The 21448-nt window shown below is 35.4% G+C and overlaps 1 protein-coding gene across 1 annotated transcript in view; it reads right to left on the reverse strand.

Moving 5' to 3' along the window:
- Positions 1-1507: 1507 nt before the first annotated feature.
- park (E3 ubiquitin-protein ligase parkin) overlaps positions 1508-21448 on the reverse strand; it is an 88428-nt gene continuing 68487 nt past the window's right edge. The window contains exons 6-8 of the mRNA XM_089108113.1: positions 7122-7262; positions 3436-3640; positions 1508-1738 (exon numbers count right to left, since the gene is read on the reverse strand). Of these exons, the coding sequence (XP_088964239.1) occupies positions 1629-1738; positions 3436-3640; positions 7122-7262 (456 nt within the window). The 3' untranslated portion in view covers positions 1508-1628. The remainder of the gene's footprint in view (positions 1739-3435; positions 3641-7121; positions 7263-21448) is intronic.

A 21448-nucleotide genomic window follows, 5' to 3' on the forward strand; every position in this document is an offset into this window, starting at 1 on the left:
ATAGAGACACTGGAGAAATTTTTCTAAGTCCCATTTATGACAAAATTATTAATTCTGATCGTTTTTACATACATCCACAAAGTTATATTGTGCAATCGAATAGAGTCTCCGATAACAATCAAACTGGAAAGCGATCAGCCTTTAAAAGTGCTTTACGCAAAATGAAATTTTGAAATGCCATTTAGACTTGTGTTTTTTATTCAGTTACCCTTTCACCGGTACTAGGAAAGGGTCGTCCAATTTTAGTTTGGTGTTTTTATTTTAAGGTTTGGTTTTATATTTTTATCAGTTTTATTCTGCACTGAGGACGGTCAAGCGGAGGTCTTGACCGAAATATTTGCATAATTTTTCAATTTTTTAACTGGCTGTTAATTGTCCTCGTTTCCTTTCTTCGCGATTTTTTGTTTATCAAGATTAGCCAGTGTGGTCTCAGAAATTATATACTCAGCTTTTTTCTAGTTGTTTTTATTTTTGTCTATTTACTGTTCTTTCGACTTGATTTATAAGTAATGTCACTGAGTTTTAGAAGGAAAGATCTTGCGCTACAACAGGAACCTTTAAAGATTAATAAACAGCCAGCTGAGGGCCTAAATATATTTAATATATATTACATATTTTTTTTTGTAAAAAGTTCCATTTGTCGTTCTATTCAGTTTGTCCCAACTATACACAATGCAACACCTGAAATGCTAAATGTTATGTTGCTTACATACATTAATCTTTCCTTAAATGAATATTTCCAAAGAATTACAAACTGAAAATGTGTAAGTTTCTCATCTTTTTATAAATAGCGGTAGCTACAATTTAGAACACCAGTTCCGATTTTTTTTTTTAATACAAAATTATGCATTTTACAACATAACTAAAATATTCTAGAAAGTTGAAGATTATTTTTTTCTTTCAAACAGATTTGCTGTATAAAATAAAACTTTCAGCAGCCACTAATTGCAGCAAAACATACAAATGGACAAAAACGCAATAAATCTTAGCCAGTGAGCAAATTAAGAAAAATACAGATGTTTCGGCAAAAAAAAATCTCTAAAAGATCGTCCTTAACGCAACAAGAAGTCTCGAAACATTAGAAAATGGCCAGAACAAGAACAAACATGAATTATGTTAGGAACATAGTAAAAACAAAGAAAAACCGCAAAGAAAAAATTAATACACAAAAAAAAGTCAACCTAAATAAAAAAGAGACAATAAAAGATAAAAATAAGAAAAAAAATAAAAAGCCCCAATTTCTGAACAATAAGAAATGAGTAAACAAGCCATGAATAAAAAATAGAAAACACACAAGACAGCTTTTATACTTTTTAAGATCCAAGTATATCTTAAAGGTGAATTCCGTATGGTAGTTGCAATGAAATTCACCTTCTTTTTTTTTTTTTTTTTTTTTTTTTTTTTTTCATTGGACGAATTGGAGAAATAAAAAACAATTATTTATAGATAAAGATTCAGCTTTCCGTCTTATTGCAATATAGAAAAGAAGAAATCAGACACATTTGTAGTATTCTACGACTTTAATTTCGATTCAAAACAACGTTACAAAATTTAAAAGTGGTTCCCTGAACAAAACAATCGATAGAGTCAAGATGACTTAGAAGTAGATTTTTTTCTCTGGAACGATGTCAACCAAACCAATGAGAACCCATGCAGTCTCGAGTCCATCCCGTTTGGCACACCCAACACCATTCATAGTGACAACTTGATCGTGTACACTGCATGTGCATACATCCTCCTGTCAATAAATAGAAAAGTTTGAGATGCAGCAATGATATAGCACATAATTATGTACAAAGAACAATATGTGTACACATAAATGGGTGTAAACACGAATTTGGATGGGGCAGGGGATAGCCTGCAAAAAAACTACATGTCAAGGATAGATAAGACTCATCCTCGCTCACCATAAATTTTTTACCTTACACTTCTAGAGATGTAGTTTCCGTTTGCAACTTCCGACTTTAATCTTTCAAACAGCACAAGATGTTTTTTCACTCAAATGTTATTTTTGGGATTTTGCTCCAACAAGGTGAATTTGACTGCGAAGCTATTTAGCGTTCTAGTGCCATGAAAAAAATTTCAGAAGTTTTCAGACAATTTCAGAGTTGTTTCTTACTGTTTTTCACACATCTGTGTGAAAGACAATGATCATATACAGCCTGGGGATACTATTCTAGTATAAGGACTTAAAAGCCCTTTCTCTTTGGTTCATAGCTATATCCTTGATCTTGAGTAACAAAATTTGCACATATGCCTAGTTGCTTTAATCCAAAAAGGAGGGTTTGTGTCATAGTTTTGCCGGTTGTTATCTCTCAATAGAATTGTATCAAAGGTTTCAGAAGAATGTGGCCATTGTTTGCTTGCAGTTTCATTTGTTTCGTGCAAATACTTAACTGTTCTAAGTTAAAGGTATAAGATTTTTCATCGGCAAAAACGGATAAGCTCTTTACACAACAATTATTGCTATTATTTTATTTTGAATTTTTGGGACTGTGTCGGTTGTATTTTTTTCCACAGAACTGGAAATGTTTCTTAAGGTATTGAAAACTCGTGAAGAACCATGGGACCCGCAGTCAAGACGGAATTCAGAGTATGCAAGGCTTCCAGGTTTGATTCTTTTCCATAAAATGAAAACTTTTTTTTAATATTTTGAACTTTTGTGAATTTATTTGATAATAAAACAAAATTGGTTTTTATATAACTGACTATTCTATATTCGGATTGAAAACCCTGAGTGAAATCTTACCTCTGCACAAAAGGCCTTTCTTACTCTCCATATAAGGCTTCCCTGAGGCAATGAACCATCTCTTTCATTTAATAATTAACTTACAACAAATTACTACAAATCTCGATGGAAAATTCTAGGTAAAATATCAGATTTGAAGGCTGGTTGGTTTTCATTGGGGAACTACCAATTTGACAACAATGAGTGATTATTTATTTGTATTTTGGTTTTCTAGAAAGCCTAAAATCTCTTCTAACATTTTAGGTTGGCAATATACTCACTGTCCGATGCATTCCTATTGACTGCAGTAAAAAATACTGTAAGGAACCTTGTGAAATAAAAATTGATTGGTTGAAAGACGGCTGAAAATTAACATCTTAGTCTTTAACCTTATATGAAATGTACATGTTTATTGCCATATAAACTTGAAACACCAAAAGTAGACTTGTTTTTTAACTTCTTAGTCAGTTCTGTAGCCAGAGGTTCGGGGAATCCATCTTTTTCTTCTGAAAAATACACAAATTTGAACCATAGTTGTACACCCCCCCCCCAAAAAAAAATGCCACTTTGCCAACTCTCTTTTCTGAAAATCAATACGCTGATAAAGAAGCTGATCATTATTTCTCATTCTATAGATAGCACCCACATAATTTTTCCTAAGGTATTTTTTTTTTTTGTAGTTTTACAATTTGTTTTAAAGTCCTTACCGTCCCTCTCCGTAGGCGTTCGGCAGTTAGGACATGGTTTTGTAATAGTTTTTATAGTTGTTTCACTGTCTTCTTCCCACCTGGCTTGAGCCGCTCTTGCAGCACTTACACTATAGTTGCCATTGTTACTTTCACAGTTTCCATTTGCAACGAGCTGACAATCGCCAAGATGAGAACCTTGCAAGCAGTCCCGACAAAATACAAACTGAAAAAAATAAAACATCAAATTTCAACACTGGTGAAGAAAAGTCCGATAATTTTCCTCCAAGAGTAGCCCGTCATGCATTTAAATGTTTTGTGGGCCAGGCTTATTTTTGGCTGAAAACATCACGAAAAGTAAGCGGCTTCATATAACTTTTTTCACAAAATTATAATTTGTGTCATAATTAATGCTTTTGTAGGGTCAAGGGTCAGGAATTATTTAAACGATTAATCATTGTTGTGGCAGCAGATACCCACAGTAACGACAAATAAAGCACATTTTTGGAAAAACCAGATCGTGAGAAATATTTTTGCAGTTTATGCTTAAAAAAGATAATTGCTCTATGGATCAAGCTTACAATATTTTATAGTCTGAAGAAAAATTCAAGTGCTTCAAAAAAGAACCCAAAGCCCGTCAGAAATCGCGTTAGATCGGAAAAAAATCGTCAACAGTACACCATGGCCAAAGACTTTTATTCAGAGACTCATTTTATTCAGAGAATGTATGTTAGCAGAGATGTTTCTTTTTACCAGTACTAACAGCTAACTGGATTAATGTAGGGGGCGCACTCACAAAAAAAACGACTTTGCTCCACAGAAACTGTTCTGTTCATCAACAAAGTTATTATATCTGTCAGATAGCATGAAGTTTCTTTTCTGCATAAATGCTTCCTGCTTACCGAAATGTTCATTAGTAGATTGGCTTATTACTACAATGCAAGCTTCAAAACTTTGGTGTTTATTAAAAAAAAAAAAAAAATCCTAAAACTATTTTTAGGAGCTCACTCGATGGAAAATAAGTTGGACTATCGATTTTATATAAATGTATTATAATTGAAAAAAAAAAAAAAAAAAACTACCATAATTCAGGGGCGATAGCTCTACTCCTGTTTGCGATTATTTATGCTCGTTTTAATTTAGCTTGATCATTCCTTTTAATAACTGTTGGTTAAAGTTTTTCATTGATAGTAACTTCTGTACGTTTTAAACTTAAACTACTATATGGCTTCATTTCTGTCCGTCTTAGATTTTAATATGAGACTTATTATCTTTGAAAAACTTCTTTTTCGGAAAAGCTATTCCCTGATCGGAAAAGCTATTCCCTTTTTCGGAAAATATATGTTCGTTTTTAAATTACGCAGTTTTATTATTGGCTAATATTAGGAATATTTCTGAAGTTTTTTCCCAGTTTTCCACTTTAGAATTACAATATTGGACTGTAATTTAAATTTGGGATAAAATTTGAATATTCACTTAAATTTTTCATCAGCAGTAGCAGTGTGCTATAAGTTTTAATAGTACTTTTACTATAAATTTCGAGTGGATGTCGAAGGGGCTTATTTTTCATATAAATCGAAAATTTGTGGAAGTTTTGTCCTACTACAGGGCTCCCAAAACTGCAAATTAAGAACTCATTTGCCGCTAAATAACCCTAGTGTTAAAATGGCGTTCATTTAACATCAAACTGAGTGATATGTCTCTACTCTTGTAGCTAACTAAGCAGGTCATGGATTGGAGTTTTAAAAGTGGCGCACGTCTATATCTGGCAATGGACTAACTGCTGGTTGGCTACGTTGTGACTACCCAAATAAATCATCCATTCTGCTCCTAATTTTGCAGTCTCTGCTTTACAAGGCTGATCGGGAGCTTTACAGGGAGTTTCGAGAAATCTTAGATCCTCTGAAAAAAATTAAAAATAGAATCCAATTGAAATCGATTATTTTCGAATGACCAAACTTTTTGTCAAACGACTCCTCTCCCGATATTCTGCGACAAAAGTTTATCTAAGATGAGTACCGAGGAAATGTCGAGAAAAAAAAAAAAAATCCGTAATTGACCTTTTCGAAAAATACTCTGAATTTCATGTTTTACAAAATACAAGCTGAAATATTATGTTTGGGGAATCTCGAATATGTTGAATTTGATGATTCAATATTCATCAAGATCGTGCGCCTTTTTTAGGACGTACTACCCATTATCCAGAACTGTATAGATTTTAATTTGACAGTAACTTTAAATGGGTAAGTTAAAAGTTAATTTATTCTTCAAGCATTGAATCAGTGTAAAAAACAGACTCCTTGTCATAGCCTATATATTGTTTTCAAACTTTAATTTTTTAAGCGCTTTGGTATTGACATGGGTTGCTGTTAACCTTTCGTTCACTACCGCGAACGGTAAATAGCAGCATTAACTCATTTTAACTTATAACTTCGCTCTTTACTTTTTGGACAAAAACAATATTTTTTTTTTTATATATATGAAAAAATCATATTCTTTTGCAATCTAAAACATCATTTACAAATTTGTATCTGCTGTGCTTTTTATACATTAGATTGATCACTAACAGATTTTCCAACCAAATTATAAATGGAGTTGAAATTAATCGTGATATCCAAGCAGAATTAGAAAAAGAGAAATTACTTTAGAACTTCATAGAAACAGATAGAAATTCATAGAAAAGAAAACAATTTTTTCTTCAATTAATCTTTCAAAGTGTGAATACCTCTAATTTAATAGCAATAATACGACCCATCTAGTTTGCGGATCTTTTTCTGTCCCGTCGGTTCCCTATTTCCGGTGGCTGGGTATCAATGTTAGTAAAACACTAAAATCTTTCCGAACGCTCGTCGTCGCTGATTGCAAGAACATTCAGATAAGTTATTCTAAAATTGTTGCAAATCGAGGTAGATACAATAGAGAGTCTCTTGCTAAGTTATATTCGGTTTTGACAGATCACTCGGTTTTGTTTCTGTCTGGAATTTACCCTATTTTTCACCAAAAAGACATTAGATCAGTTCATTCATATTATTTCCGGCTTTCCCGCTTTCTATTGTATCTGCCTCCATGGTATAGAAATCAGAATTTCATATCTGTTTACAGTCTTCTGGATATTGGATCAAGGCTTACGGAACTTGCCGGCAAACTACCCCAGTCTACATATAAGTATCTGCCAGCCCACAGTGGCCTTACTCGTTTGTTTTTTGTATTTTTTTCGTGTTTTGTATCTTGAATGTTTTTCTTTTCTTTGGTTACTCTGCTCTTGTGAAGTTTTAAGTTTTATGTACTCACGTAGATAGTGTATTATTATTATTTTTTTTTTTTTTTGTTATACTCCACTATTATTATTTTTGTATATGATGTGGGTCAAAAATAAATTATTATTATTATTATTAATTTGACTTTTTATAAAGCAAGAAATGTCATAAAAAAAAATAAATAGTCCACCCGATTAGTTGCGTTTTATCGGAGTATTCAAATTTTATTGTGCCTGGTGTTATTACTTATCTACTTGTGAGAAAGCGTCAGTTCAATGAGAATTTGTCAATTTCCCATTAAAAAACAGCATTCTTCAGAATTGCAGAATTAAACAAACGTTTTCCAAAAGAAAATTACTAAAAAATCATTATGTCAGGAAAATATTACTAATAAAAGTACACACGTACTGAAGTCACCAGGTTTGTCAATAATAGAACTAATAAACTTACCCCACATCCTAGCATCTGGCACTGTATTCGTTTGCAGTCACGCTCCGCTAGTATTCCCATCCCACAGCCTGGTTGTGGACAAAGCACTCCTCCAGCAGAAAGAACAAATTCTTCTGTCGCAAACCTCTGGTACCGATTATACTAAAAGTAAGAAAAAACAATTGCATGCAAAAGAGTTTTTCAAGGAACGCTTTTATCTCCAAATGCACCAAAATTCAAAAGATAACTTCATAGCACTTTATGACTACGAAGATAATATTTCCCCTTATGTTTTGTGAACAGAAAATAACCTGGTATGCAGCGCGAGAAAGAAAATAATTTCCTTTTTTGGATGTCCATATGCAATAATGACGAAGATCAAGCTTAGATCCTGGTCCCTAGAATAATTCAATGTTTGTAAGAAAGCAAAGAGCCTTATGTTGCGTTCAGGGTGATGTGAAGACGCTGTTTTGGAATAGCTATATTGCAACCTTGATTAAGAACATATTTTTGCTGAACTTTTACAGAGTTTGGTCGCTTTATTGAATCCCTAACGTTAAAAATAATTTTTAGTTAAAGTTTTAAAAGAAAATAACAAAAGATGGCCAATAACTCTCAATGGTGTCCCTTTTGTCCTAAGATTTGTTGGGCTTGTTACTAGTTAGTGTCTTGTCTGATCCAAAATCGTTGCAATGCTACTGATAGCTTAATTTTCGCTGACTTTGTGAAAAAGCTTTAGAACCTCTCAAAATTAGCGGTAGATAGAAATTAAAAGTGCATCATTGGAGTCATCGTTTTCAATGACCCTAAACTGGAGACTTCCAGTTCCCCACCTTTAACATCGAGGAAAATCCCTTTTGTGCATGGACAGCCCTGATGCTTCTCTTTTTTCCCACGAGAGATTGTATCGAACCAGTAGTCAGGGGAAGGGTCGTTTGAACGGTAATCACAACATCTAGCGTCCTTCTTAAGCACTAAAAGAAATCGCTTGAAAGCAAAGCAGCATTCTGCCTGGTTAGCAGTAACGTGTCTCAATTATTTGAGACACATATAAACTCCGCCTCTAAGCAATTACACGTTACATAAATGACTATTCTCCTGCGTCACTAATTACTAATCAAGCAAACTTTGATGTTCAATACATTGGTCATTTGGGCTCTAAATTGCCGTATTACATTACCGATTACATGACTAAAGCAGAGAGTGTCGAAATAGAAGTAATATGGGGGAAGTGAATAATACATACAAAAGTCTTGGTCAACGAACTATGTCTTACTTGTTGAAGTCCATAAGAACCCGTCAAGTTTGAGCAGTTTAAGCTGCTGATAGGCTTCTTGGTACTAAATTTTATATTATCTCTATAATTTAGATATATTGACTTGACCTTGCAAAAAAGAGCGAGGTGATGAGGACACTGAGAAGGTATGAGGAGCTTGAAGAGCTTGCTAAAAACGATCCACAGAGTAGTGATTTGTACACTGCCCACTGTGTTATTGGTATCTACCCTAAAAGACCGGAAAATATGGAAAACATCAGTCTTTTTCAGTTATTGTCTTGGTACAAAGAGGAGCGTAATGGTTCTGATGGTAATACGATGTTAAGTGACGTGTCTTTTTACCTTAGAAAAAGGTTTTAAACCGTATATCATACAGCAAAGAAAGGTAAACCCATTTGAATCTGACGAGAAGAAGGATGCTTACTATGGAGATCTTTTAAAATTGTTTAAACCTTTGCGAAATGAAAATTAACTAGTAGCCAGTGGCAATAAAAATTACGAAACCTACTGTGTTGAAAGCGTAAACTATCCCGACATGGTAGCTTACCACGAAAAATTTGTTGTTAAGGTCAAAAGCGATATAGAATTTGAAGAAAACGTGCAAAAAAGTCTGAAGGCAGAGATAATATTGACGATAACCTTGAAGATGACACGGAAAATACAATTCAGAGAGGAGTCATTGACAGAGCAGCAGATGTTACGGAGGATTTGTTAGACGCAAACAAACAGATTTTAAATAGTGACACCGAAGACAGGTTGAAAAATGACTATGAGTCCCTCAATATTGATCAACAGAGTTGTTGACAAAATTTTAGACTCAGTTACCTAGCGCAATGGTGCAATATCTTTGAAATTGATTGTATCTGGATGTGGGGGTACAGGAAAATCTAGGGTTATCAGTGTCGTGAGAAGACTACTTTGCAACAAATTCAAGAATGAAGACTGTCCCGTTGTAGTTATGGCACCTACTGGTATTGCTGAACATAGCATAAATGGTTTAACAATACATAGTTGTTTAAGTCTAGTTATTGATCAGGAATCTACCACAAAATACACATCTCTCCCTACTGAAAAACTTCTTACATTGAGAAAGACACTTAAGGGGACACGATTATTTATTATTGACAAAATGAGTATAGTTTCGTCTCTTCTTTTTACCTACATTCACTTAAGACTAACTGAAATAATGGCAGTTGATTTGCCAATGGGTAATGCTAACTGAGTATTTTTGGGAGATCTAATAAAGAATTATTTGAAAAAAACTACGTTTTCTAAAGAGTTAAAGAGGCTGAGTTACAAGGTCGAACCTTAAAACGTACAGGGATTAGGAGGCACAGTTGGGGGGGTACCGCCCCCAAACCCCCCGCTTTCGCAGCCTTTAAATAAAAAAACAATTTCTTTAAACTGAAAGTAAGGAGCGACATTAAAACTTAAAACGAACAGAAATTATTCCGTATATGAAAGGGGGTGTGCCCTCCTCAACGCCTCGCTCTTTACGCTAAAGTTTTTATTGTTTAAAAAAAGAGTTGTGAGAAAGTCAAACTTTAGCGTAAAGAGCGAGGCGTTGAGGAGGGCACAGCCCCTTTCATATACGGAATAATTTCTGTTCGTTTTAAGTTTTAATGTCGCTCCTTACTTTCAGTTTAAAGAATTTTTTTATATTTAAAGGCTGCGAAAGCGGGGTTGGGGGCGGTAGCCCCCCAACTGTGCCTCTTAATCCCTGTACATTTTAAGGTTCGACCTTGTAACTCAGCCTCTTTAACTTCTTAGAAAACGTAGTTTTTTTCAAACAATTTCTGCACGTTTTTGCACAGTTTATTACTTATTATTGCTTGACTAACTGTTAGTTGATCGTGTCAGGAGGTAAAGTTTGGGGGCTGGCGCCCCCCAAACCCCCCGCTCTTGAAGATTCTTGTGTTGAGGCTTTTAATTCCTGAATACTCAAATCACGTCGTACAGGGTGCCTCCTAATCCCTGTACGTTTTAAGGTTCGAACTTGTGGCTCAGCCTCTTTAACAGCCCCCCAACTGTGCTATGCGATTTCACAATGTTAAACAAATTGTTTGACATTGTTTGACTTTCTCACAACTCTTTTTTTAAACAATAAAAACTTTAGCGTAAAGAGCGAGGCGTTGAGGAGGGCACAGCCCCTTTCATATACGGAATAATTTCTGTTCGTTTTAAGTTTTAATGTCGCTCCTTACTTTTAGTTTAAAGAAATTTTTTTTATATTTAAAGGCTGCGAAAGCGGGAGGTTTGGGTGGCGGTAGCCCCCCAACTGTGCCTCCTAATCCCGGTACGTTTTAAGGTTCGACCTTGTAACTCAGCCTCTTTAACTCTATAGAACACGTAGTTTTTTTCAAATAATTTCTGCACGTTTTTGTACAGTTTATTACTTATTATTGCTTGACTAACTGTTAGCTGATCGTGTCAGGAGTTAAAGTTGGGGGGCTGCCGCACCCCAAACCCCCCGCTCTTGAACATTCTTGTGTTAAGGCTTTTAATTCCTGACTACTCAAATCACGTCGTACAGGGTGCCTCCTAATCCCTGTACGTTTTCAGGTTCGAACTTGTGGCTCAGCCTCTTTAACAGCCCCCCAACTGTGCTATGCGATTTCACAATGTTAAACAAATTGTTTGACATTGTTTGACTTTCTCACAACTCTTTTTTTTAAACAATAAAAACTTTAGCGTAAAGAGCGAGGCGTTGAGGAGGGCACAGCCCCTTTCATATACGGAATAATTTCTGTTCGTTTTAAGTTTTAATGTCTCTCCTTACTTTCAGTTTAAAGAAATTTTTTTTTATATTTAAAGGCTGCGAAAGCAGTAGGTTTGGGGGGCGGTATCCCCCCAACAGTGCCTCCTAATCACAGAAAGTTTTAAGTTTCGACCTTGTAACTCAGCCTCTTTAACTCTTTAGAAAACGTAGTTTTTTTCAAATATTTTCTGCACGTTTTTGCACAATTTATTACTTATTATTGCTTGACTAACTGTTAGCTGATCGTGTCAGGAGTTAAAGTTGGGGGCTGCCGCACCCCAAACCCCCGCTCTTGAACATTCTTGTGTTAAGGCTTTTAATTCCTGAATACTCAAATCACGTCGTACAGGGTGCCTCCTAATCCCTGTACGTTTTAAGGTTCGAACTTGTGGCTCAGCCTCTTTAACAGCCCCCCAACTGTGCTATGCGATTTCACAATGTTAAACAAATTGTTTGACATTGTTTGACTTTCTCACAACTCTTTTTTTAAACAATAAAAACTTTAGCGTAAAGAGCGAGGCGTTGAGGAGGGCACAGCCCCTTTCATATACGGAATAATTTCTGTTCGTTTTAAGTTTTAATGTCGCTCCTTACTTTCAGTTTAAAGAAAATTTTTTTATATTTAAAGGCTGCGAAAGCGGGGGTTTGGGGGGCGGTAGCCCCCCAACTGTGCCTCCTAATCCCTGTACGTTTTAAGGTTCGACCTTGTAACTCAGCCTCTTTAACTCTTTAGAAAACGTAGTTTTTTTCAAATAATTTTTTTGAAGTAAAAGACCGAAAGCTTAACTTGTTGGTTCACGGATTACCGGAAGAAAAATCTAATGAAACGCCTGAAGCTAATGTGAAAAACCTTTTTGCGAATAAGCTAGGAATCGATGAGCCAGTAATGATAACGAAGTGCTATCGCATTAATTTTCGTTCGGCAAATATTACTGACTCCCACCAACGTAAATGTAAGCGAAAGGAAGTGAAGCCTTTGCTTGTATCTTGAGGGTCCGAAAATAAGATTCAAGCTCTAATGTCAAACGTCGGTAAACTTAAGGCCAGTGGCATCGTTATTTCCACAGACTTGCTGCCTGAACTGAATTTCCAAAGAAGTGAGCTATTGGCCAAAGCACGTGAGATGGAAAGAAAAGGCGAAATACCGTCTTCTCGGGTTTGTCAAAAAGGCATAGACACATGGCTGGAAATTATAGGATCTGCTTTGTCTTCGTGGTCTAGTGTCAAAATTAGTTAATTAATTAGTTGTGACATCAATTTTGATTTATTATTATATTCCGCAAGTGAAAAAAAAGACTGGATTTGATCTCGTCATAGTGTGTTTTTTGTGCCTTTTCATTATGTGTGATTATTTTCATGTTTTCCTTCTTTTCTGTCTAGCTCTAGTTGTGCAAAAAAAGTTCTCGTTCTGCTCGTTTTTTCACTCCTCGCATGCTGAGAATTATCCGAGGTACCAACTTTTACTCATTAGCCAATCATTTCATATTGATTTTGTTAAGTTTTATGTGTATGATATTATTATGATATAAATTGTTAAATGAGAGAACATCGGACCGGCTCTATGATTTTGAGAAAAAACAACTTGACCTAAATGAAATTTTTAAATCGATAGGATCAACTGGAGATGAAACTTTTGATCTTTTTCTTTAGTCGTTTCCGCGTGGTAAATGTATAAATAATTAAAAAATTCTTACCTTTGATCAGTAAAAATCATCTCGTCTCATGTTGTGGACTTGTAGAGGACTGTGTAGTAGTTTAGATTTTCTATCCACAGTTCTTTATAGTAATCGTATTGGTATTCTGGGACTATGTGAGACTTTTCTTAGTGATGGTAATAGTTCTTTGGTTGGTGTATCTGGGTACAGGATAGTAACTAGAAACAGGTCTACCCGTTCGAAAGGTGGACTTGCCGTGTTTATTGATCAGAATCTCCCTATCCGTAAAATTCCGGATTTAAATTATTTGTATCAAGTGATGGATTTTGAATTTTTAATGGTTGAGATTGAGTCTGGCAAGAAGAAGCTACTCCTATGCTTGTTTTATCGAACACCGGGATCAAATGCGTCAAATTTTATTGGTAAGTTGAATGATCTAACACAACGGATGAATTTTAAGAACGATAAAGTGGTTTTTATGGGTGATTTTAATATAGATTTGGGACTGGTGAGTTCGGAGTCCCAAGAACTAAGATCTCTACCTGTAGATTTGCTAACTACTTGCTTTTCTGCCGGATTGGTTCCAACAGCAAGAATACCAATACGTATTAGCGAGCAGTCGGCATCAGTTATTGACAACATTTTTACGAATTTAAATCTACAGTCGAGTTATGTCGTATTAACTGATGAATCGGATCACTCTATGTTACTTGGTGAAATTTTGATAAATAGACTGAAATCTAACCCGAATATAAAAGTAAGAAGGACTATTGATGATAAATCATTACAAAATTTGAGAGCTAAATTGACTTGTAGCGACTGGACTTCAGTTTATGAAGAAACCAACCCAGATGCAATGGCTACCCTATTTATTGAGAAATTCTCTTCTGCCCTTGACTCTGCCTGCTTCTTTTCGAAAAAGCGCTCCAGGTATGCGATCCCGAAAAAACCTTGGATCACCCAAGGCTTACTAACCAGTATTGAACACAAAAATATGCTATTCAGGCAATATATTGATAATCCTGATGTACATGGTACGGACTTCAAGAATTATAAAAACACTCTGACAACTCTGCTCAGGAAAGCTAAACAGGCTTAATACCATAAGCAGTTTCAAGAAGCAGAAGGATCGCCAAAGAACACATGGACACTGATAGATGAATGCCTGAATAAACAAAAAACTAATACGTTTCCTGAGACCATAACCAAGCCTGATGGAACATCTCAACATCCCAACAAGAAGTAGCCAACGCGTTAAATGAATTTTTTGCATGCATTGGAGAAGCAACCGTAGAGGAAGATTATGGCCTTTCAACTGTCGTCACGGATAATTACAAAAAATACCTACCTTCGCCGTCTTGCTCTTCTATGTTTCTGTCGCCAGTCACTGAAGACGAACTGCTGAAGATTGTTCAAGCCATGAAAAACGGTCATTCCGAAGGTCCAGATGGGTCGTCAAATTACCTCATAAAGAAGACCATCGATTGCTATGTCGGCGTTATCGCACACATCGTCAAGTCTTCATTTAAAGATGGCATCTTTCCTACTGTCTTCAAGTTGGCGAAGGTTATACCCCTCCACAAAGGTAGCGACCCCAAGCTGCCTTCAAACTACCGCCCTATCTCTATTCTCTCTGCTTTTTCAAAAATTATGGAGCGTTGCATCTACAACAGACTGATGAATTATCTGACTAGGTCTAACTTCTTCAACAAGTATCAGTTTGGATTTAGGCCTGGGAACTCAACCGAACATTCTATAATGGTTTTGATACAATTTCTGAATTATACTATGGACCGTAATGTGATACCAGCTACAATATTTGTGGATGTAAAAAAAGCGTTTGACAAGATTTTTCATCTGATTCTTCTGGATAAGCTTGACAACTGCGGAATAAGAGGTAATGCTCTCTTACTCATCCAGTCTTACCTCAGTGGTCGGAATCAATTTGTGGATGGAGGTGCAGTAAGATCGGTAAAAACGCCATGTTTTGAAAAGGTAGGAGTACCACAAGGTTCAATTCTTGGACCATTACCATTTTTAATATACGCCAATGACGTTTTGAACACTAACACAGATGATGGACTTGCTGTGCTATTCATAGACGACACGGCTAATTCTGTCACAGGTTCAGATGAATCATCCGTCAGAAAAAACCTCTGTTTTGATCTAAAGAAGCTATTGCAGTGGTTTGCTGACAACCTCATGGTGTTAAACTCTTCGAAAACCAATTTTATCATCTTCTCTCGAATTTCTCATGCCATACCGTCGATTTCCCAAATATCTTTCCGGTTTAACGGATAACTAGTTACCATTGCAAGGAGAGAGTCTGGTAAGTATCTAGGGCTACAAGTTGATGAAAATTTTTCTTGGAAAATTCCTATTGATAGGCTAAGAATGCAGCTAGGATGAACTGAGGGGTTACTGCGTTATCTAAAGTTCCACCTCCCTTTCCCTGCTCTTAAGTCAGATTACTATTCTCTAATCCATTCTTATTTTAATTACTGTCCAATTGCTTATTTAAATACTTTCAAATCTCTTATTAATCCCCATCAACGACTTCGAAATAATGCCCTTCATACGTTAAAAGAACTCCTTCCTTCCCCATCTTCCCTCCCCAACGAATCCCCTACTAAGAGCCTTTATACATTTTTAAGAATATTTCCAGTTGAGCTAGTCCTTACTGCGAATTGTTTCTTTTTCAGACTAAAACAAATAAAAGAATTATTACCATTGGCTTTAAATTCTAGTAACTTCTCTTTAGTTTCTTTGGTCCAGAATAATTATTGTTTAAGAAGTTCAGCCAAATTACCTTGCCCTAGAATCTGAACTGAAAGATCCAGATTTTCTCCTAAAAATTTAATAATAAAGTTCTGGAATATTTATAAAAGTAATATAGATTCGCGTTTTCCTATTCCAGTTTCTAAAGCTAAATTCAAACTATATCTAATAAGTAATTATAGATAACTATTAATTTATTTGAAGTCATGTTGGCCGGTGCAATAGTTGATAAATATTTAATTATGTGGTATTTTATTAATTTGAGGTGTGGGCTGTGGGTTCAGTATTGTGTCTCCTTTTCTTCCCAGTACATCTAGTTCACTATCATATCTTCTCATCGTTTTTTATTATTATTATTATTTCCTTTATTTTTTAGGGAGCTTGTTTTCGAGTATAACTCACTGTGTAGGCACCCTCTGTAAATGTTTTGTTTTCCATTGATTAATATTGTAAAAGTGGTATTTTGACTTGTAGTGATTTATTGAGAAATTAAATGAACTTGAACTTGAAAAAAGGACATTATAATCTCAGACCTAACAAAATTAACCTTCACGTAACACTAGAGAATACAATTCCACAATCCATTCCAGACTCCTCAAAGACGGAGCAAATAATGGATCCAGAGGTTCAACACTCCAGGAGACCAGTCTTCCCAATTGGAGGAAGTAGCTTCTAAAACTGACACATCAGAACAACATATTACGGAACAAGAACATTTTCCAACACCCAATTATGAACTTAAACCTCCTACGTGTGAATCCACTTTACTCATTAAGAAGACTGAAATAACTACTGTGTTCAACTTATCAATAAACAAGTTAAAATAAAATTCCCAATTAGACCATCAAAAATCATACCAAATCCAAACGAAGGATTTTTAGCCTTTCTCAGCCCTAACACTTCCACAAAACGTTTAATCTATAGAATTCCAAATATTGGAATTCAAAGAATTCCAAATTATATAAAATTTGTAATTTGTGAAAATACTTTTTAAATACTGATAACATCTCTTATCGTTTAAGAGGAAGAATCTCATGAAGTCTTTTTTTTGGAATATATGAATGGCTACACTCTCAAAGACGTTCAAACAAAACTAAATTAAACTGTAATTTTCTCATTTTTCACAAATTAATACACCCAGGGGAATACTGATAACCCAATGGTTTCTGGAATTCTATAATACCTGCTTCAACACCTGCATAAATGCCCCACTCAAGTATTAAATATTTCGGTTGAACCCCAAGTGAAATTTTATTTATTCGTATTTATGAAACAAGTCCAAACTTAAAATTTTTCAAATGATGAATTAAAAAGGTGAAGGAGAACTTCTTAAATTAATTTTCGTTGATTATGGTATTTCAGCCGAAGTAAGTTAAGTAAGTAACTAAGTAATTACATTAAAAGACTATCATTGGAATAACAAACCATTGCATACATTGGACTTAGTTAGCTACTTGATTGTGTGAGTTTCGTCTCTTACTATTTCAAAGAAAAAAACCGTAGATTTTTTCCTGTTTGTAATCAGGTTTATATTTTATAGCATTGGATTAAAGAATTACAAATAGTACCGAAGTCAAATAGGACTCATAGTAACTGATACAACAGGCAAAAGAAAAAGGGGTCTGTGGTATACATGACGTCATACGAGGTTACATTAGATTTTAATTTATATTAAAAAACGATCATCCGGGTTGCAGCGGTAGCTAGCAACCTAGTAAGAGACGATCACGTCCAATGTTAAAAAATATAAAAACTCATAACTCCTAAAAAGAAAGAGTCAGATCAAAACAAAAAGTACACCACTAGAACCAACTTGTCCGAAACCCCTATATATGAAATTTTCTGTCCCTTGGCTTGAACAGCAAGGCATATATATTGGCTTAAAAGTAAAGAATAGTTACAGCTACTACAGCATTCTGCCTAAATCGCATCTTTTTTTTCTTTTTTCTTTATTTTCTTCCACAGATACCTTGGCACTGAAACATCGTAGGGAGTTGGTCAATGGCTCATTTTAGAGGAAATTAATGGGGTTAATAATCTTTTATAATTAATACAAATTGTTGTTAAAATAAAATTAATTTTTCTATGAAAAGCTGCATATTTCATGTTAAAGATTGATCAATGACGTCATAATCATAGGTTGTAATCAGGTTTATATAAAGGATCAGTCTAGTTAATCATAATTATTACAGTAAATACGTAATTATACCCAGAACTCCAAAAAACAGAGTCAAATCAAAACAAAAGTACATCATTAGAACCACCTTGTCTGAAACCCTACTAGATAAATAATGAATGTCGTCATAGTTTTGTTAGAACTATGACGAGAATAGAAATATATTAAAAGACGATCATTAGGATACCAAACCATTGCATATATTGGACTTAGTTAGCTTCCTGGTGCTTTGAGGTTCGTCTCATACTATTCCAAATAAGAAAAAGCCATAGGATTTTTCTTTTTTGTAATCAGGGTTTTAGAAGAACAAACCGTTGTCTATATTGGACTTAGTTAGCAACCTGATTCTTTGAGGTTTCCGGGTTGCAGAGGTAGCTTGCAACATAGAAAGAGACGATAACGTCCAATATAAAGAAATATAACCTTGGAAGAGGGTCATTTGATTGGAAACTGAAAATTCTTGTGTCTTGCGTACTGGCTTCTTGCGTTTGCATAGACCATCCTCAGATGGAGGCATAAATCTAGAACTGGGGCTGTTGAAAAGGAAGCACGTTAAGAAAACCATTCCTGTGTAGAATAATTGCAGTTAATCACATTTTAACCGAAATGTCACTATACTTTATTGTTAGTAAAGACGGTGGGAGCAGTGAAGATATTAAAAATAGAATAGCCAAGGCTCGGGGTGTTTTTTCACAGTAAAAAAAAAGTTTGGAAGATTAGAAAGATCAGTCTGCGAATCAAAATTAGAATATTGGAAGGCACAGTGATGACAGTGGTTAAATATGGCTCTGAAGCATGAGCGCTTCAAAAAGCCGATGAACATCTTCTATATGTTTTCCAGAGGAACTACCTACGGACTGCTCTGGGTACCCTGCTGACTGACCGCATTTCAAATAGTAGACTGTACAAAAAATGTGGTTCAGCTCCGCTTTCTAGGGCTATAATGAAAGAAAGGTTGAGACGGCTAGGACACGTTCTGCTGATGAAGGATGATAGATTGCCGAAGATTGTCCTTTTTGGCCAACCGTCTAGGACTAAACGGAAAGCAGGTCATCCTCATATGGGGTGGGAGGATATCATAAAAAAAAACGATTTAAAGGAAATGGGAACTTCCTGCGATGGTGTAAAGAGCGGGGCTTTGAATAGATTGGGATGGAGGAGGAGCGTGCGCAGCTGTGTTGGCCTCAGGCAGCTTGGTGCTGCAGTGAGTTGTTATTAGTAATAGTAGTAGTAGTAGTATGGAAGAAAAGTAAAGAACTCTAAATCCGATGTCTCTCAAAGTTGATAATTACACTGAAAGATTTCCAAAGCCTGGTTATGAGTGTTTCTGGTCAAATTAGTGAAGTACTTCTGGCAGGAGACGTCAATGAAAAACGAATCAAGAGCATTAGCGGGGAACTAGGGCCTATCAATGCGAGAACGGAAAGATCAGAAAAAGAGCAGAAAAGGTGCAATCTAATCCTATGTAACTTTTCTCCGACTATAAAAGGAAGATACCTAAAAGAGGATCTTATTACGTGTTTTACCCGTGTGGTATTTTATCTAATAAGGATAACCGAAAATGTACGCATTTTCTGACTTATTTGATCAGATATACCATCTACAGATCTCAGATTCGCAATCCTGAATTCATTTCAGAATTTCCAAAGATTTGGTTTTACTGTAGCTCCCGATTACTCAGCCAGTGAACAGCTCGCCCGAGGGAAACTTATACCGGTTATAATACAAGCGAGAAAAGATGGTTATGCGGACATTAGGGTGAGGGTGTGAAACTTTTCCTTGGAAATCGTTTATTTGTGTACGACAAAACAAACAACAAAGTGAAATAAATATAAAAGAATGAAGACGCTACAGCCCTTGAGTCAGAGAATTTGGAGGAGAGTAGAGGTGTTGTTAGGATGGTGGATAGAGAAAGATACGAATCTATACCATCCCGAAAATAAGATTCTACCATCAACAATTTGGGTTAACGAACTGTAAAGAAGGAGCAAATCGGTTCAACAGTATAAAAAACGGAATTTTGATAACAACAGGTATATCAAAAGAATTTAATTTTCATGCTGATTTTAAACACTTAAAATTCATTAAGTTTAATGTTACCGATCAAATGTTACAAGCCTCAGAAAATTTGCCCAAATTTTGAAAAAGAGGAAAAACATCCAAAAACAGTCAAGCGATTTTAATGAAACTCTTTCCCTATCGGATTCAGAATATCAGAAAAACCTAACAAAGAGGTTTAAAGCTCCTAATACAAAAGGTGAAATTTTGCAATTTTTGCCAGAAGAAAGATCACGGATGCGAGTTTTTTTTCCCAGGGTTGATCGTATCAGGGTATTGATCTGAAATGAAAAATTAAGTTTCCTTTTAAAGTGACCAAAAATATTAGAGGACAAGTAGCCCCCCCCTAACACCGCTTTTTTATCCAAAGACATCTGATCAAACTTTTGAGATAGCCATTTGATTCAGCATAGTTGAAAGATCCAATAAGTATGCCTTTGGGTATGGCGTAGCCCCAATGGTCCTTGGGGAAAAAGCTGTAAATTACTCAATTTGCCCATTATTCACAGATACTACTTGTTATTGGAAAATGTACGCAATTTTTTTTTTGGGGGGGGGGGTATTTTCTGAGGGAGGATTTCCCGAAAAGAGAATTTTCATATGGAAGGAAAGTCTCCGAAGGGAATTTTCCAGGGGGGATTTTTTTCAGGTGACTTGAAAAACAGTCAGAAATTAAATAAAAACAAGGTTTTGCGACAAAACAATTTAGTTCCACCATTTTAAAAGAATACTTATTCTCGTCACTTCTTACATTCCCTCTATTGCTCCACACAACAAACACAACGTTTTCGTATGAATAAAAACATATTATACAGGCCAGCTGAAAACGCCAGTACAAGAACAATAACTAAAAGCCCAACGTGACAGGTGAAATAAAGAAAAGATCCGACACACATCAGATACGACACACAGTAGTACACATAAAGGAAACAAAGCAAACAGTATGAGACAACAAACCTGCTAAAATATATCACATTGTCGTAGCCTACACAATTATTTAGCCAAATATAGTGCGTATCTCGTTGGTAAACACATCCATTACACTCATCGCAGTGCTCAGAGTTCTTGTGGCAGTAAGCTATGCATGTAGTACACAGTCTACTACCGTCGTTTGCAAAGAAATCTCTTTCTAAATGTTGCTTTACTGACAGCAGTCGTTCTTCTAATGAGTTATGGCAAAGTCCTGGATTTGAGACACATGACATGTAATAGTAGTAATACGCCATGGATGCAAATAATTTAAAAAGAAGGGTCTTTGAAAATCCAAGAACAAACCCAATTGGGAAAACCATAGTACAACAGGCGAATAAATTGGTAATTATATAAAAAGAAATGGGAACACGTCTTTTATCAACTAAACAATTCAAAAACCAAATGATAAAGGTTATAATAAGTATCACACAGAAAAACTTCACTATGAATGACCAGTTTGCCAAATCCGTCATCAACAGCAGTAAGAGGCAGATAGACAGTATTATTAAGCTAAGACCATATTCACCCCATATTTTTACCTCTTTTTTACCATGCAAGGCTTTTTTCTGAGCTCTGCGAAGCTTTTTGCGTTGATGGCAGGGTGGCCACGATTCTTGTTCCAATAGGTCACTTATTAACATCATCTTTGGATTATGTTTTAATATTTCTTCCATG

The sequence above is a fragment of the Artemia sp. Qi Xiang Cuo genome, chromosome 2, assembly GCF_049724085.1.
Source record: "Artemia sp. Qi Xiang Cuo chromosome 2, ASM4972408v1, whole genome shotgun sequence".
Classification (NCBI taxonomy): Eukaryota; Metazoa; Arthropoda; class Branchiopoda; order Anostraca; family Artemiidae; genus Artemia; species Artemia sp. Qi Xiang Cuo.